The sequence below is a fragment of the Ptychodera flava genome, chromosome 6 (genome assembly GCF_041260155.1).
Source record: "Ptychodera flava strain L36383 chromosome 6, AS_Pfla_20210202, whole genome shotgun sequence".
Taxonomy (NCBI): Eukaryota; Metazoa; Hemichordata; class Enteropneusta; family Ptychoderidae; genus Ptychodera; species Ptychodera flava.
In genome coordinates, this window is record NC_091933.1 from 17,549,876 (window position 1) to 17,569,813 (window position 19,938).

General features: G+C 36.6%; 1 protein-coding gene across 3 annotated transcripts in view; it reads right to left on the reverse strand.

The window, feature by feature from the left end:
* Window positions 1-19,938, reverse strand: part of LOC139135019 (transient receptor potential cation channel subfamily V member 6-like) — a 39,059-nt gene that overhangs the window by 11,197 nt on the left and 7,924 nt on the right. Inside the window, exons 1-8 of one of the 3 annotated variants that reach the window (XM_070702181.1) lie at window positions 9,151-9,262; window positions 7,228-7,404; window positions 4,910-5,238; window positions 4,125-4,347; window positions 2,272-2,387; window positions 1,579-1,692; window positions 749-853; window positions 47-198 (exon numbers count right to left, since the gene is read on the reverse strand). In XM_070702181.1, the coding sequence (XP_070558282.1) occupies window positions 47-198; window positions 749-853; window positions 1,579-1,692; window positions 2,272-2,387; window positions 4,125-4,347; window positions 4,910-5,098 (899 nt within the window). In that variant the 5' untranslated portion in view covers window positions 5,099-5,238; window positions 7,228-7,404; window positions 9,151-9,262. Of the gene's footprint in view, window positions 1-46; window positions 199-748; window positions 854-1,578; window positions 1,693-2,271; window positions 2,388-4,124; window positions 4,348-4,909; window positions 5,239-6,076; window positions 6,975-7,227; window positions 7,405-9,150; window positions 9,263-19,735; window position 19,938 lie in introns of those variants that run through there. The other 2 variants (XM_070702180.1, XM_070702182.1) reach the window with 2 other exon arrangements.

The window sequence follows — 19,938 nt, forward strand, 5'->3', positions numbered from 1 at the left end:
TTGAAGTCACTTGCGTTATGACAATAAAGACACTGCGGTTACATACCTGTAGAAAAACAGCATGTAACCCCAGGCCATGGGCACAGCAAATATTGCCAAGCTGTCCTCAAGGGTACGAAAGGATGCAAATCTACATGGCAGGCAGAGTATAAACAGAATACAGGACAGCAAAAATAATGTCTTTGCTGGAACGTAAATCTGAAACGGTGAAGAAAAGAGGAAAATTTTTTTTCCTTTTTAACAGAAATTTGTTCATATTAGTGAAACAAGCATAAGTATGTGTATATTGCACGGTTAGTTCCTTTGCAATGGACATGTCACTGAATAATTTGATAATCACAAACATTTGAAAATAGTAAAGCTACATGTAGCTGTGGTCTCCTTGAAATAAGATGACAAATTTGAAGCTCACTTCTAGTTCCACTGCTGAATATTAAGACATTGACCTGTTTTTTTGATATAGCTGTGCTATCTTCAAAAACTACAGACAAACAATAAATTTTCACAGGCAAATTGGCAATAGAGTTATCAAACCCAAAATGAACCCATGTAATATTATTATGTCACTCAAACGCCGGTAGCATAAGCTTGTTTGCAAGAGGTATCCATCAATTGTACTATGAATATATAACTGATGATTAACCCTTTCACCATCATGGTTTGAACCAAACCCATTGTTATCGATGGTGATTGTGGGCCTGTTTAAAGGGACCTGGGGGGAGAGAGATTAAACTGCTGCAGCACTCACCAATGACTTAATATACTTGAGTCTTATAGCTTTTATGTTGAAGCCTTCGAAAAAGATGTATATTGCACAGTCAATAAGCAGGATCACTTCAGCCACATATCGAACCTACGTGTATACATAAAAACAAAAAAAATATCAGTCATCCATTAATGCAGTGATTAAGGTGATGTACAGGTATCCGATACTTAACCCTTGCACTTTTCAGTCCGGGGAATACTTCATCAAGATACCTGTGATGCAATAATTGACACACATTGAATTTTTGCTTGTCGCTGTAATCTGCATTCCGTGCACCTTGAGTGAAAGTGAATGCGAAGAAGATCATGTGCTTCATAATTTACATTTCTCATTGAAATCGAAGAAGATATACATGCAGGCATGATGATTTGAATTATATGAAATGTCCTAAGTTACCTAAACATTTAAACCCATATCTGACTAATTCAAAAATCAAACAAATGCTCTAGTCAGGAATCATGGTTACAGTAAAAGTGCAGATTTTATAAGTTGGGATAATTAGGATATGGCCATTAGAGTTGAAAAGATTAAACAGTTAAACAGGACTTCAAATTAAATTTGCAGTGTTTTTTAGTTTATCATTCTTCTCAATAAATCATGATGATTGTGCCGAACTATCATCCTCAACAGAAATACGGAGCTCTAGCTCACAGGAATGTTATTAATGATATATACCATACGTTTTCTACCACTGAGGGGGTACTTTAATGTCCTGCATATGCATAGCTGACTGCATGAGTGGGTTATGCAAGTGCATTCAGCTGCTATAATCATGCACGCCTCAAGTTTCTGTGAATGGTGAATTCACTTACAATGTCCCTGGTGTCCGTGCCACCCAGTAAGTCACCGTCAGGTCGTAGGTAGACAGCAACACTCAACGCAATCAGATGAAGAAACGCCAAGATGAAACGTGTTATAAACTGTCTCTGGAATTCAAAACAAAACAATATAAGGTTTTGTTTGCAGTACATGAGTATCTGACTATATCTATAAACGTCTGCATGACACTAAATAATTAAATTGCTTGCAATGCATGTGACACACGTGCATAACTATTATTTCTTAAATGTTATACTTGATAAAAATTTGTTCCTTCGATATTTTTCCTCAACAAATCTTGTCAAACATTTACAGTAACATAAAGATAAGTGACAGACAATTGTTTGCAGTTCATTTGCATTCCAATTGACATTCAAAGAAAACTGGTCACTGTGATAATACACAGAAATTTCCATAATGCTAATTTTGTTGACAATAATGTTTGTCTGATCTGCACAGGAGAAATCTGACATTATCATTACTATTAGGTAAACTTTAAAAATAAATGTCAATACAATACCTTAATAATTTGAACAAAAAGATAGACTCCTTGTTGTCACTAAATTATTTCAATTTACATTTTGTTAACAACATGGATCGACCTTGTAAAATTTATGCTACCTAATATGGTAAATGTACGCATGCTTTTGATGTACATGAATGCAATATTACATAATTTTCTATACCTTGGCAAACACTTGCCACTTTTCTTGAAGTAAAAGATAGATGACACCGCCCTCTACCATTTCAAGGTGTTCATCTTCATCACCAAACACAATAATGGACAAAGCTGACTGCAAATCTGAAAAAAAAAAGAAAATCGATCAAAAGTCACACTGCAATCTTATTTTCCAAAAGCCATATTTGGCCATTACTGATCCCAACCTTAAAGGTTGTCCAGCTGTCAAACCAATCAACAAAACAATGAACACTCATAAACTGGATTGCAGTATGTACAATATCAGGAATATGTTGAAGAGCTCTCCTCTTTGTGTTTTTAGCTCAAGTAAAGTGGTTAATCACTTTAAAGAAATGAGGTTTAATCTTCCATTATTTAATGAAAATTCTAGCGGTTTCACCACTAGAATTTTCATTAAATAAATTAACTATCACAAATACTTTCAAACGGGAATTATGACTAGGGTCTATGCTCATAGTATCTGCTACTTTTTCACAATATTTTCATGATTTCATTTCCAGAATAATTTTGTCAAGTTGTTGTGCTCACTAGATGTACATCCATTAGGTATATCTCACGATTGTAAAACAATAATGTACATTTATGGCTACATTTGAGAGTACAAATATCTCGAGGTACACAGAAGTTAACTTATGTAGCTTAATTCATGATAATGTAGATGATTACATGCTAACATGAACTCTGTGAAATATCACAAAAGTTGTATTACTACAAACTGACCTGTCTGTGTTAACAGACCAACAATGAAATAGTTTAGTTCACTGTTTTCTGTAGCTATTATACAGTAACACCAAAGGTAGTTTTGATGGGTCATTGCTAAATGGCAGTTCGAAATTCATTTTGCTTGTTTTCGTGCGACTCTAGGGTCAGTGTTGGGGGATACACGTACTGTAAAACACTATGAATAAGATGCATGTTTTAGCTTTTTTTTTACTTTCATTGTAATGATGCGATTAAAAGACAATTCCTCACTGTAGAAAACATCGGGAAAAGTTTAAATTAGTCACATCTTATTATAAATTAGCACATTTGGTGAAATTCTCTAAAAAGGATGTGAGGTAAAAGGCATATTTTACAGTAAAATGTATGTCTATACATTGACACAACTTAGATTGCCAAAATGATGTTGGATGATATCTTTTGAATGAAAAACTATGTAAGGACACAGACTATAAGTGGAGCTTTAATAAAGCAAATTATAATGGCACACAGTCTATGATAAGTAAGACTCTTTAAAACCTTTCGTGACAATTTCAGTGAGATATGCTGTATAGCTGACTAGCAGTGCACCCCTACGCCAATATGTCACGCTGCTATGCAAACAAATTGCCTGAGATCATGCAAGTAAATTTTTGGATCGCATGTAAAGCTATAGGGCTGACAGGTAGAAAGTTCCACAATCCCTCTGAAGACTCAGTTTCCGGAAATCATGTTTGTTAAAGGCCACACTTCTGACTATTTAGATATACTTCTGAACTACAAGACACAGACTGTATAAATTTACAGAATTGTCTTTGACATGCCTGACATATTTTTTTACAGTAACAGAAAAAAAGCAAACAAACATACACAGTAAATCACCATTAGCTGATTTATCATATTGAGTATATTGAACAAAATGACAACTTTGATGTAAATTTATGCGGCAGCTTGAGCAAGGTGATTTATCAACAAGCTAGGCACCATTGGTTTGACCCAATTGCATAAAGCGGCTGGCTAAACCATTGGTTCATGTAATGGGGAAAGCTTATTGCAGTCAAAATACTTGACATAATCTAGGTGGTCACTATGATTTTATTAAAATGAGGGTTGATTACTGTAAATATCATAAATACTAACCAAGCTCCCCGGTCGGTTTTATGCTATCCACTTCTTCCAGAGGGTAGGTAACACACTGCAGAGTGCCAAACTTCCACAAAGTGGTGCTAGTGAATTCCAGCATGGACTGGAAGAGTTCATTGCGACCCATTTTACATGCTAAGGCCATAGCTGTCAAGCCTGCTGCGTTCTGAATGTTTGGATTAGGCGGCACCTCAGAATGCATGACATTTTGAAACATCTCCTGTTGACAGAATAAAGCATAATTTATTCATGAGAAAAGTTTCTGAGCTTATTTTTATACTGTACATATGTTAATCATATTATAGTCGTATAAGTATAGAGTAAACTTGTAACAGTTTTACGTATGAGGTATGCATGTACATCTTTAAACATTGTTTACCCATGGAGATTTTCTGTCATTTTTATTTCACAAGAACAGTTTGAATATAGATCTTAATTCTCTACATCTCTGCATTTTTGAAAGTGTTCTTTCCCTTTAAATAAATTCACTACATAACACCGTCTCCCAAGAAAATAGTTTTCATCATACAAAACATTGAAGATCTTTAGCAAAATAAACAAACTTTGAAAAAAACAAAAAAACAAATTTAGGTGATAAACAAATTTCTAACATGACACAAGATTTAACATCTCTCCTTACACTCTAGTGCGTAATTTCATTGGACCTTGGCACCGGCATGCATATTTAGTGTTGCATAATGTTATCATGATTTTTCAAATTTCCCTGGATATCTGTTTTCATGGAGGGACTGTGATTAAGGTAAGTGAAACATCAAACTCACCAGCCTGTCATGGATGACTATCATATGAAGCACAGTATTGCCAAAGCTGTCCTGGGCATTGGGATCAACGTTATCACTGCCGTGTAAACCCAGTAAGTAGTTGTAGATTTCAATGTTGCCGAACGACGCGGCGAAATGCAGCGGATACTCCCCAAAATAGGCATAGCCGAAATAGTTTGTCTTTTTCATCGCCAGGATATTGTCCACTTGATCTTCTGGCAAAAAGAACCGTCCACTGGCGCGTTGATTCTTGGGAACGCCGTTCTCAACAAGGAATTTTACTGACTCCAGATCTCCATTTACGATAGCGATGTGCAAACAGTTTTCTCCTGGAAAAAGACAATTGCCATTGTTATGTAGGTCATTTCCCCCACACTCATCATGACCTGAGTTCAATTAGTCTAGAACATTCTCAAGGTCACTGCCCTTAATGACCTCACAACCTTGAATTCAAGTAGTCATGTTTGGAATGTTCTGGAAATTTAATTAGTTGTGTAAGAGAATAATTTTAGAACAGTAATTAGCATGTCAATAAAAGTTCTAGATTGTTCTTATATGCCTTTATAAAAGGGACGTGCTCAGCTTCCAGTCAGACTTTTGGGATCGTGTCTCTTGTGTGTTACTAAACTCCAGCAGTAGTCATTCTCAAGACTTTTCAAGACCTTCATCGCCAACGCTGGATTTACTCTGTGGACTTTGTGCAACTACAAGCCTGCAAGCCGAAGGACTGTTCATTCATCCGACTGACTGTTACAACTCTGAGACTGGAGCTTTGCCGTCCCAGCTGAGATAAGTAGTCTGTACACTTTTAAAGCTTGTACTCTATCCCTGACTTAGCAATTAGTTTTATTTTTATAATAAATTTTGTTTAAACATAAACTGCTGAGTTCACCCTTTTGTTCGTTTTCTCTGCACGTAACAAATTGGGGGCTTGTCCGGGATACGAATATTTTGAGCCGTTTGACAACATTTTGCCAGCCTTTTCAAAACTACTGTACACTGTGAACTCAGCGAAATCCAATCATGGCGGAATTTAAACCAGACGAATTTATGGATGACCTTGATCAGGACACATTTAATTCCCTCAGAAAAGACAACCTCATAGCACTGGCAAATTTCCTTAAAGTAGAAGTTAAAAGATCTATGCGCAAGAGGGAAATACAGTACCGTATTGCCAAACATCTAGTTGATTTAGGCCAATTTGAGGAATCCACCCTGAAAGATTATGAGCCCGAGTCTACCTCTGAACTCAGAAAATTAGAATTAGAAATGCAGACAAATTTGGAGATCAAGAAACTAGAATTACAAATGAGAGAGAAAGAATTACAAATGGAAAAAGAGAGACAGGCAGATTTGGAGCTTAAGAAATTGGATTTAGAAAAGGAAAAATTACAAATGGAAAAAGAGAGACAGGCATTAGAAAAGGAAAGATTGCAAATGGAAGAAAGACAGAAAGAAAAGGAAAGGCAGGAAAGATTAGAAATGGAAGAAAGACAGAGAGAAAAAGAATTGCGATTAGAAGAACAGCGATTACAGGTAGAAATCAAAGTGAGACTTGAGTGGACACCGTGGGTCATCAGTGTATTAGGGAGATGTGTAGATATTTCATGGATAGTGTTTGACCATTGCACATTAAATAAGGAATTGTGTGTTAACACAAATTGCCAACAGTGTCTATGGGGTTATTTGCAGGGTCAAGATGTACTTGGATACATACATTATACACAATAGCAGCTGCAGTCAACTCAATATGACCTGCATATGTAGCTAAACCTGGTTCATGTCTGCTCATATAGTGTGCATATTCCTCTTTCGTTTGGATATGCCACCTTGCATATTCAACTTTGATTACATCTTCATAATCATCCCAATGTGTAGTTAAATAATCAATAACATCAAGTCTGATTTGTATGTGGTAATCTTCAGTATTGTACATCCCATAACTTATAGCACGATATAGACAATTGCCATCACCTCTGATTGAGACAATCTCATATTGGCTTTTTGGGGAAGACCTTCGGCTCTCCATGTATAATTTCTTTGCAAGGTTTGATGCTTTTTGACTTTTCTTTTTGTTTCATATTTGTCAGTGTACTTCTAAAATGTCAAGTTCAATTAAATATATAATGCACGTAAATATGAAATGTTTATTGTCACTGCCTTCGCTATCAATGATAGTTCAAAATACGTGTATAGGTGCACTATGAAAGCTCAGTATTTCTAGAAAGTATTCAGAAGGTACTGTTATTGGATATTTCAGAAGAGTACTTTCAGAATGTGCTTTGGAATACAATTCAGAATAATATTCAGACACTCACTATGTGAGATAATATTCTGTATATTCTAGAACTAACAAGCTCTGCTTGTTAGTATGTATTGTCAATGTCACTGTTGGATGTTGTTGTCAAATGTCTGTGTATTAAGTGTGTGTATTCTGATTATTTTGGCTCTTTTTTTAATTAGCAGCTGCAGTAAAGACACAGTGAATACCAGTACTGCAAAAGAAAGAAAAATATGTCAGAGATAGGTTGTCTAGCTATGATTCACTAAAATGATTTAAATTTCATATTAAATATTTTGATTTTACATTCAATGCACATTATGCATTTCCTCTGCGAACAACATTCTCCCAATAGCCACTGTAAAACTGAAATCAGATGCGATTCTTGATCAGCGTCATTATTCTAATTCAGCACAGATTTGTGCAATTCTGACAGATAAATCCAATAGGAAACTAATACACCATTATCAGTTGATGTTTCAATTGCAGCTGGACTGCACAAAATCACAATCTTTGTACAAAGTACCAACTATGTTATCATCACCACAAATATATGCATCTGAAATATCATCAGAATAATTTGCAAATTGTTCAAAATTTTAGAACACTGCTAAACAAATATGGACTAAAGAAATAAAAAATACATACTAAAGATGGGCTAAATTATTGAAATGAAATAACATACCAGTAATAAATATGCATGTGTTGAAACAAACTGTGGACTACACTTCATTTTTCAACATTTTAAACTGAAATGTTTAGCCATAATTTGAACGCCACACTATGACACAGAGGGGTAATTTTAAATTCGTTTTACAACCGAATGAAATTCATCGACTGTCATATCTTGAACACAGAAATGCCTTGCTATATTGTGAATATTTCCGGTGGCGATAGCCCACTGTCCGTGCACCGCTGTACAATGGTCGGAAAGAAAAATGCGCCAGTTACATTTTCTAACACATGGGTTATAAACGTTTGATAATTGTTGTTTATTTAGAAGTGTTAAATGTCTTTACATATTCTTCGCCCCACTTCCGCACGCTCGTATTTCTCTTGATATTGCGTTTACTGAGAAAATTTACCTCATGGCCCCTATCGACATGCCGAAGGGCATGAAAACGCTTCCGCAAATCATAGCAACGATTACGTCTTACGATATCTTGTACTATGTAATGTCGAATGTATTGGAAAGCGTGCGGAAGAACGCTCAATCTGATTGGGCATAACAAACGCCATTGTGTTTAACAGCGTGGTCTGCAAGTTCTATCGAGACATTTTGGCAAGTTTCACGATTATCAGTGAAAATACAAGATATAGTAATTTACTAAAGTGAAACCAGGAGGTTCATTTGTTTTCATACTCGGTATATTAAAATGAAAATATATCCTAGTTTGAACCATGATGTAAACACCACATTTCGCTTACTCTGCTATGTCCGTGACGGCACAACCTTACAGGGGCCCCCGACTCGTACTCCACAAAAGTTACGATGCCCAAAAACAACCAAAAATTCTCGCAAATCGGGGTTGAACTTTCAGTTTCCACTATAAGAATCATTTCAATCGAAGTGTGGTAGAAATCAGGGGAACGGTTGTTTTTAATGCACGCCAAGCCCCATGGCGTCGTCATCACGCGACTAACATTTTCGAATGAACTCCGTGAATATTGAAAACACTATTACAGTCGATCGCTCGTAAATTTAGATACTCTTTTTAAACTAGACCATAATTAGGGCCCATACTGTATACTCGATGTGTGGTGAGATGTTGCCACACGTTTTAACACGACTTATCAGTTTTAACACGACTTATTAGTGACGTGCTTTGGATAACCTTCGAGGCCGTTTCTTTCCGCACACAGCTTCTCACAATCTCACCTCTCATTCACTAACAGTTATTATCGGTACACGCAAAGTTAACACATGCTCTAAATACGGATACAAAAATAAACCTCTTACCGAATGTCGTACTGGCTCCACTGGTGTGACTGTAGATAGACGTAGCAGGAACTGAATCTCGTAGCGACACACAGAAAGTATGGCTGCTCAATGCACGAGGCTGAAAGGCCAACGATGCTGAAGTTGGGACTCAGTTTCGGATTCGGTTTCGGATTCGAATAACTGAGAATAGTTTTATATGATTTATCCTCCAGAATTGGAGATTAAAGAAACTACAGAAATGGCCTTTTCTGCTTCATATCTGGACATTTTACTTGAATTTGACTCTATAATGGTCACCTTTCTACTAGGCTATATGACAAGAGAGATGATTTTAACTTTAGTATCATCAATTTTCCACACCTCATAAGTAATATTCCACTCTCACCAGCTTATGGGGTATACATTTCCCAGCTTATTCAATATGCTAGAGCATGCAGTTCATATGGTGATTTTGTAAAGAGACATGGCCATCTCTCTTACAAACTATTAAATCAAGGTTACACCAGAGCAAGACTTGTCTCTACATTCAAACGCTTTTTGGCAGGTATCGCAAGCTGGTAGATAAATACAATATCTCTCTTCATCAAATGATCACTGATGGCATCGGTGACATTGGGCCTTAGTTAGTGACCACTACCTATCTGACTTATAGATTGATATATGGCGGGTGCCACATGTGGGGCAGGATGCGCTTACCATTTTCGAAACACCTGACATCACTTCTTGGTCTTCTGGCCAGAGGTCCATATATCTTTCTTTCATGAATATGACTTTGTTTGTGTACCGTCTATTTACTGTCTGTTCTGTGCTGTTTTGTGTCTATGTTTACAACTATTGTCTTGCGAATTCCGACCTACTGTCATTAAATTATGGAATGGTATGTTTGCGATTATTATATTTCAAGCTTATGTTATTATTTTTTTGAAGAATATAATAACTACTGATACACAAGGAGATATTTTAACTAGATGAAATTACTGCACAAATAGCATGTTTTTTATCACATAAATGTAGCATGTATTTCATGACATAAATGTTTCATATATAATCATAATTTATAAAGTTTAAAAAATCAAAACACTTTAGGAACTGTAATGCATGACTACACAAGACAAAACTGCTGAAAATCAGTCAAAAGTTACAACTTATGAGCTGTCGATCTCAATTATGGGCATTATGCAGTTCAGACTATTCAAGCTAACAGTACTACGCACAATTCAAAGAAATGCATTCAATGCTATCTTTATTACGCAACATATTACCTGATAGTTTAGTCCGAGAGTTTAGTATGGTACATTCAAAATGCAATTTATGTAAAACAACATCAATCAAAACATCAAATTAATACAACATATTAACATTAAACCATGTGACACACATTGTGACGTATAAAATGATTAAAGTATGTTTTTGTAAATATTGTTTTCCTTGCTCGACACTTCCTTTAAATTTTAATTAGAGTCCTTTGAAGCTTTCTGTAATTTCTATTTTTTACCATTTTACTTGTGAATATATGCACACAATTTATGCCATGAAATATATGCATTGTTTTATTGTGATCTTATTTTCACTTTGTCTAGTGTGATTAGATATTATTTTAGCTGAAAAATGGTCCAGGGAAAGTAAGGAAAATCCAGTATTCCACAGTGTAACAATTGGCTGAAAATATAAATTTCTTTCAGTCTCTCGAATCAGAAACCGAATCCGAAACTGAATCCGAAACCGTGTCTAACTTCAGCATCGTGAAAGGCCTTACTGGTTCTGACCACTAGATCATAAAATATGCAAATGAGCAATTAATTAATAAGCCACACCCACCAAAATCTAATCAGATCTAAGTCTCATCATGATAATACCAAATACCAAATTGCATGACATTGGAACTTAGGGTTCTTAAGTTATGAGTGGAACAAAATCTGTCTACGGACGGACGGACGGACGGACAGACGGACAGACGGACAGACGGACAGACGGACGGACAGACGGACACACACACAGACATTGTGGCGACATAGGACACCTTTGGTGCTTAGCACCACGGTGTCCAATAAAACGTTTAGAGCTTGGACAGTCAGGAAAATTCTTCCCTTCAGACAATTTTGACATCACTAAGCATTTCAGGTTAGTTCCCCCTTTCCAAGAAAAGGATGTTGATAAATATTCCTTCATTTTGAGAAAATTGCTCAGAGTCTGAATGGCCTAAGGAGTCCTGGTCTATGCTTTTGCAGAGTGCTTTGGTGGGTAAAGCCAGAGAAATTTACATTCAGTTGTCAGTAGAGCAGGCTTCAGATTATGATTCTGTGAAGGAATTAATTCTCAAGGGCTATGAGTTGGTGCCTGAAGCTTACCGTCAGAAATTTAGGGATTGTGAGAAGGCGAAAGATCAAACTTATGTTGAATTTGCTCGAACAAAAGAACAACTGTTTGACGTTGGTGCTCTTCGGAAAAGGTCAGTCAGAATTATGACAAATTACGACAGCTTGTTTTGATTGAGGAATTTAAAAGGTGCATTCGGAGTGACATCAAGACGTTTATCAATGAACAAAAGGCAGATACATTGGAGGTTGCTGCACGTTTGGCCGATGATTATTCATTGACTCACAAATCTTCATTTCTCAGCAAACCATCCCAGTCCTTTTCCTACAGAAACAATGCAGGTAAATTTAACTCCTCCTTTTCATCCAAGAATTTCTCAAAGGAGAGTAGGAAATCAAATGACAGCAGTTCACAGAGTTCAAGTAACACTCCCACATCATCAGATCCCAAGTCTCAATCTCCTTCTGACAAACAGTTCAGTACACTTTCTTGTAATTATTGTAAGAAAGACGGCCATTAATGTCAGAGTGTTTCAAATTGAAAAGAAAACGTGAAGGTCAAAGTGGTCAAAGTGGATCTAAGCCCACCGGCTTTATTTCTTCATCAACTCAATTAGAGTCTAATAATGTGTGCAACACGGTACATTTTCTGAGGTTAAACCCCTCTTATCCCCAATTAATGAGGTCAAGGTCAATTCTTCTCAAGATAGCATTATGGGTATTCATGATGGTTTTATATCACTTTCTAGTGATTTCTCTTCCGCTACCCCTGTCAAAATTTTAAGAGATACCGGGGCTTCCCAGTCTCTTTTGTTGGCAGATACCCTGCCGTTTTCTGAAAAGTCATTTTCAGGTTCTAAAGTTCTTATTAAGGGGGTAGATTGCAATGACTTTATTCCTGTTCCTCTCCATAATGTCTATTTGTCTTCGGACTTTGTTTCTGGACCTGTGACTTTAGGTATTAGGCCTTTTTTGCCTTTTGAAGGGATTCACCTTCTTCTTGGAAACGACCTTGCTGGGGACAAGGTCATTACTAATCCACTTGTGACTGATAATCCTAGTTTAGATCAGAATCCAGAGCCAATAGAGGAAGAAATTCCCGGCCTTTTCCCTTCGTGTGCAATTACTCGAGCCATGTCAAAGAAAACTTCCGAGAATCAAAATACTCTCAAAAATAATGTCACAGATGTTGACTTAAATGACACCTTTCTCAGTCAGGTGTTTGACACGGATCATTCCGTTATCCCTCGTGGATTTGAAACTTCCAGTAAAACTTCTGCTGACCAAAGTCAGACATTTTCTAGATCAAATCTCATTGCAGAACAACACAAAGACCCAGATATTTTGTCTTTGTTTGACAGGGTAGATGATGAAGGTAAAACTTCAGATAGCTCTGTTTCCTATTATACAAAATCTGGTATTCTCATGCGTAAATGGAGACCTCCAGACGTTTTGGTTGATGACGATTGGGCTATAAACATCAAATTGTGGTTCCAAAGCCCTATCGTGCTGAAATATTGCACCTGGCCCACGAAACGCCCTGGGCTGGTCATTTGGGAGTAAGGAAAACTTATTATAAATTCTCAGTCACGTTTATTGGCCTAATCTCAGGCAGGATGTAGCACATTTCTGTAAAACTTGTCACACATGTCAAATGGTAGGAAAACCAAATCAGACCATTCCAAAGGCCCCTTTACAGCCAATTCCTGCATTTCAAGAACCATTTAGTAGGATACTAATAGACTGTGTTGGGCCCCTACCAAAAACAAGATCAGGAAATGAGTACATGTTGACAATTATGTGTACATCAACTCGGTTCCCCGAAGCCATACCACTGAGAAATATAAAGACAAAGACTATAGTGAGAGCTTTAGTCAAATTTTTCACTTTATTCGGCCTCCCTAAATGTGTCCAGTCCGATCAAGGCTCCAACTTTATGTCTGGTATTTTTCAACAAGTAATGGATCAGCTAGGCATTAAACAGTATAGGTCCTCCGCCTATCATCCAGAAAGTCAGGGTGCTCTTGAGCGATTTCATCAAACTTTGAAAAACATGATTAGGACCTACTGTTTTGACACAGAGAAGCAGTGGGATGAAGGAATTCATTTTTTGCTCTTTGCTGTTAGAGAGTCAATTCAGGAGTCTCTTGGTTTTAGCCCATTTGAGCTTGTATTTGGACATACAGTCCGTGGCCCACTTAAGCTCATTAAAGAGAAATTCCTATCAGACGATGATGATTGTCTGAATATTTGCAATATGTGTCAGATTTTCGTACAAAACTCTCTAAAGCATGTGAATTAGCCAGAGAAAATCTTGAGTCATCTCAGCAGTCAATGAAAATCATATATGATAAAAGCACCTCAAAACGGAAGTTTGAACCAGGTCAAAAGGTTCTTGTTCTACTTCCAATTCCTGGCAAACCACTCCATGCTCGTTACTTTGGGCCATATCTAATCGATAAGAAATTGAGTGATTTAAATTACATCATAATAACACCTGACAGGCGAAAACAAAAACAGCTATGTCACATAAATATGCTTAAGCCATATTTGGATAGGGATAATCCTACTAAAACAAAGCCTGTCAGTACAGTCAGTTCTGGCCATTATGAAGATAGTGATACTGAAACTGACTTGAGTGAAAATACTCTAAACTCAAAGCTGGGCTCGGTCAAGCTTCAGAACTCAGAAATCCTGGAGAAGCTGGAGTCTACAAAGTTGGCACACCTCCAGCCAGAACAACAACAACAGGTGAAAGAACTGCTCCATGAATATAAACACCTGTTTCAAGATGTTCCAACGAGGACAAACGTCATCTATCACGACGTTGACGTTGGGGACAGTAAGCCTGTAAAACAACATCCATACAGACTGAATCCAACAAAAGCGAAATATCTCCAGGAAGAAGTCAAATACCTGCTGGACAATGACTTTATTGAACCCAGTAAAAGTAACTGGAGTTCGCCGTGCATACATTGTACTTGTTCCCAAATCAGATCACAGTTATTGTATGTGCACGGACTTTAGGAAGGTCAACACTTTAACAAAGACAGACACTTTCCCAATCCCGAGGATTGATGACTGCATCGACCGAGTGGGAAAAGCCAAGTATGTGACGAAATTTGACCTACTGAAGGGATTTTGGCAAGTCCCTCTGACGGATCGTGCTCGTGAAATATCCGCCTTTGTTACACCAGACGGATTGTTCCAGTACAAGGTGATGCCATTCGGAATGAAGAACTCTCCGGCAACGTTCCAACGGATGATCAACGACGTCATATCCGGGCTAGACGGGTGTGCAGCTTACGTTGACGACGTCGTCCTGTATAGTGACACCTGGGAGAACACATCAAGCTCATGCGGAAGTTCTTTGAGAGACTGAGCAAAGCAATGTTGACTGTCAACCTTGCCAAATCTGAGTTTGGTTGGGCGAGGGTGACTTACCTCGGACATACTGTAGGACAGGGTGAGGTAAAACCTGTTGATGCCAAAATCAGTGCCATTTCAAGTTTTCCCATACCAAACTGCAAACGACAACTGATGCGCTTTCTCGGTATGGCTGGTTACTACAGAAAATTCTGTCCAAATTTCTCCACAATTACTGAGCCTTTGACTAACTTACTTAAAAAAAAAGTAAAGTTTGTTTAGTCAGAGCAATGCCAACAGGCATTTGATACACTTAAAGCCATACTGCAAAGTGCTCCAGTGTTGTCTGCACCAGATTTCACTTTGCCATTCAAATTAGCTGTGGATGCTAGTGATACTGCTGCTGGTGCCGTTTTATTGCAAGAGGATAGTCATGGTGTAGATCATCCTGTTTGCTATTTTTCACGCAAATTTAACAAATCCCAGAGAAACTACTCTACAATTGAAAAGAGTGTTTATCTTTGATATTAGCTTTACAGCATTTTGAAGTTTATGTTACTTCTTCAAATCAGCCAATAGTGGTTTATATTGATCACAACCCTCTTGTATTTCTACAGAAATTTAAAGGCAAAAATCAGAGATTGCTAAGATGGAGTTTAATGTTACAGGAGTTTAATCTTGATATTAGACATATCAAAGGCAGAGACAATTTAATTGCAGACTGTCTCTCTCGTATTTAGAGTTTATTGTTGTTCACTTTCAAGAAATTTTACTTTAGAGTAAAAAAAAAAAAAATTGAGTACTTAAATCCTTTTCAAGATTACATTTGTAAAAGAAAGATTTTTCTTTGAAAAATTTTCTTTTTTTGAAGAGGGGGTGTGTTATGTAGGTCATTTCCCCCCACTCATCATGACCTGAGTTCAATTAGTCTCATTCTCAAGGTCACTGCCCTCAATGACCTCACAACCTTGAATTCAAGTAGTCATGTTTGGAATGTTCTGGAAATTTAATTAGTTGTGTAAGAGAGATAATTTTAGAACAGTAATTAGCATGTCAATAAAAGTTCTAGATTGTTCTTATATGCCTTTATAAAAGGGATGTGCTCAGCTTCCAGTCAGACTTTTGGGATCGTGTCTCTTGTGTGTTACTAAACTCCAGCAGTAGTCATTCTCAAGACTTTTCAAGACCTTCATCGCCAACGCTGGATTTACTCTGTGGACTTTGTGCAACTACAAGCCTGCAAGCCGAAGGACTGTTCATTCATCCGACTGACTGTTACAACTCTGAGACTGGAGCTTTGCCGTCCCAGCTGAGATAAGTAGTCTGTACACTTTTAAAGCTTGTACTCTATCCCTGACTTAGCAATTAGTTTTATTTTTATAATAAATTTTGTTTAAACATAAACTGCTGAGTTCACCCTTTTGTTCGTTTTCTCTGCACGTAACACCATTGAAAACGAATCATGTGAGACCAGTGCATTCATAAAATTCAACAGAAAATATCATGATCATATTTATACATTGATTTTCAGAATTGAATGTTAATTATACTTTATACAGTAGGGAGGCCAACTGAAATTTGAAATGTTCAATCTGCATTTTAATTAATGTAGTTTTTTAGATTTCAATGAGAGAAGCTAAACATTTTTTATATTTTCGAAATTGGATGAACGGTTACAATTTTATAGCTTTTAAAACATTCACTTTTACTCTTTCTGTAGAAAGACAATACATATAATAACAATGGGAACAATGGGACAAAAATGAAGGAGTTTTAGCTGAAATTTACAGTAAATTTGCTGTAACTTTGTTAATAAAACATCTTTTTGTACCAAATTTGGCATGGAGATAGATTTCAATGGCACACACAAATGTATCCTAAAATTACGCGATTACGATGGTAGCCATATTGGATTTATCCATGGCAACAGATGAACGACACTTAACGAGAAATGACAAAATGAAAATATTAAGCTCAAATGGCATAAGTGATATATCAAATTGAAGGTCTTTTTGAGCTGATGACACTTTTGAATAGCTCTACTGCATTAAAACTACCTACAAAAAGTATTTTATCCAAATAAGGCTTTCAAAACATCACCACTGGGGCCATGTGGAGTTTTGACATTATTTGGTAAAGGCTTCTTCAATTTTATCAGTTTCTGAACAATTTGAAACTTAGAATTTAATTTAAGGATTATTGGTTAAAACTATGTTCCAAAATTATTGATCATCTTTAAAATTCAGGAGTAAATTGAATGAGAATCGATGTTTGGAGGTGCTAAAAATTGCATACTTGTCATGTTAAAGTTATCAGCAACTAAGATGGTCTCATCATACCACCTGTCAGACATGCAAATTTCCTTTGTTACAAACATTTAAAAAAATCAATACCCTTTCTTTTGCCAACACAGATGCAACTTATTCCCTTAGTTTCCTTGAAAATATTGTGTATGGCTGTCAAAAGTCTATGTCGACAAAATCACAAAATTGCTATCTCCTCTGCGCAAAAGGGATTGATCTTCTCATTATTCACCGTGAGAAATTAGAGAATTATGATTATCAAAACTATGGTCCCAGAATTTTGATATATGGACCGAGCTGTTCTGTGTACAGAAGAAATTTGCTCCAGTTCAATGAGTGATCTCCGTGTGTACAGATCATGGAGAATTGTGTGTGGGTAGCCTCACTTACTGTGAAGCGTGGTCAATATCTCCGTCAATAAATACGTGAGCTGTTCAAAATTTCTCATTTTTCTAGCAAAATTCAAAAGAAATAATGATAAACTGCGTACTAGAGGACGTTTCACTGAGAGTTGGTCGGGTTAGGTCTCGGAAAAATCGCTCTCAATTTTTTGTCTCGGATTTGGTCATATACACTGCCCTATGTTGGTGAAGAACCTTATATCGTGAGAAAGAGCGAGATCTGGGCTTTCAAATGAGTATTCGATGTAAGGGATGTTTTGATTGGCTCACCTCCAAAAATGCGTTTCAAAATCAGTGATGTAAATATTAGGTGCTGCCATGTTTCAGATCGCCGTTCCCGGTACCGTTTCTAGCTCAATTTTGCAGTTTATTCAAAAAGTAAGTAGTTCATATAAAGAAATAAAAAACATATGAGAGAATAGCTGCATTTTTAATTTTTAGCCTCATGTAATTTTTTCCACAATTTTCTTTCCCGTTATCGATGTTTTTTCAATTTTGAACATGACTACATGTAAGTCACTGGTGATTGAGTGTCAATTCAGCACATCCTGGGCGACCTGCTGGCCTCCCTATATACAGCTCTGTTTGCAATATCTTAACATGTACTCTCCATTTTTTAATATTTATCCAACAGTTTCTTGTTCTACTCCTCAAATAGAATACTTAAAAGAATTCAACAAGTCAACAAACCCTGCATCTGTGTGTTTTCTGAGATTATATTTTGTTGATGATTCAAATTTAAGTCTTGACTGTAAGATTTGTCACAAATACACTGTTCATACTGTACATGAAGCCAACTTGGGCTTATACTTTGTAATTATATCTGAATTCAAGGAGGTGCATACATGTACATATTTGTTTTGTTTGTAAAGAAATATATCCAAATATTATGATTAAAAGTTACGGCTACAAGCTGTCCCTCCAAGGACGTTTAAACTACACTTCAAGAAAAAACATTGTACACATTTTCCTGAGCTGAGATTTTTTCTGGTTTACAGTACTAATTGTCTGAAATGATCTTTCAAACAAAAACCTTTCTTAAAGTGCAATGGACACTGATGATTTTGAGGACTACATGGCACAACCATAGACCCTAGAGAAACAGTCTATGACCAAAACTGCACGCTACAAAGTAAATTATAATATTGTGTGATATTAGACTGCTTGAAAATGTTGTGAGATAATAATAAGTGCCATGAAACAAACTGTTAAAGTTTTGTTCAAATATTTCTGTGAGAAAAAAACTTTCACAATTAAAGCTCCATAAGCTGTATTTTCTGGCTATATTTTCAGAACTTTTATTTTTGTTGTTTTCCTACACTTTCTGCATTGAATCCCAAAACTGTAATTTAATGCCAAGTATTTAGCATATCAACACAACCTATATGAGTATAATCTACATTGTTATTGTTGAAAATTGTATTCAAGTCCGGACTAGAATTCATTTGTAAACAATAAACAATGATCACTACACACGTACAAGCTGTGTTGACAAAAAGAATACTCGAAATTTCAGCATGACAAACGGATTAGGGTCAGACACGGTAGTTGATATACAGAAGCAGAATACTGAAAAACTTGCCACAAGTTACAGCTTATGTCCCTTTAAGAATATAGACTGGTAGGGTGGGTGGATAAATGGGTTGGGTGGTCCAAGGTGTAAATTTTTGAGATATTTTCAAGTAAAATGTAAAATTTTCTTATATTTACAATACATGTGTGATTCAAACTAGGTATGATTAGGATTTTATGCTTACTACATGTACTATTACTGGTGTGACATAGGTATTGCTCAAAATGGACCTGTAGCCACAACAAACGTATTTCATGTCAGTTTGGTATCATCAATGTTGCTGATTTCAGTTAAAATTCTTTCTTTCATTGAAGTCGCAGCTCAAGTACTGCAATGAAGATATTGTTATGTGATGGTGCTTAACCTGTTACTGGGAAAAAAATTCTCGTGTGACTGTTTCTATCCGGCCTCCAATTTTCCTCACCAAGATTAAAAATTGCAAATGTAATACGGGAAAACATGTTGAAGAAATGAAATTTGTATGATGATCAATAGACATGAATATTGTATGGACTTACAGTATGATAGTTCTATTAAAATCATGAAAATAGGGTAAACATTAACAAGCATTGTTTCTGAGTCATTTAATCACTCAAAGCTCCCAAGTCCTGATTCGTGGAGGGCATCATTGTCAAAATAACTCACCATAGTATTCCTTGCCCTCATAAATGTCAAGTCCAAGGTCAGGGTACATATTGATCAAAATCTTGGCCATATTCTTGTGGTCCTCTGTGTTGTTGAGATAGCAGATATGCAGAATGGTTTCCCCGACTCCACCTCGCTTGTCCAAGTGCCAGCATGCGAAGTGTTTTTCACTCTGTTTTCCATCTTTGCCCTTGCCGGTTTGC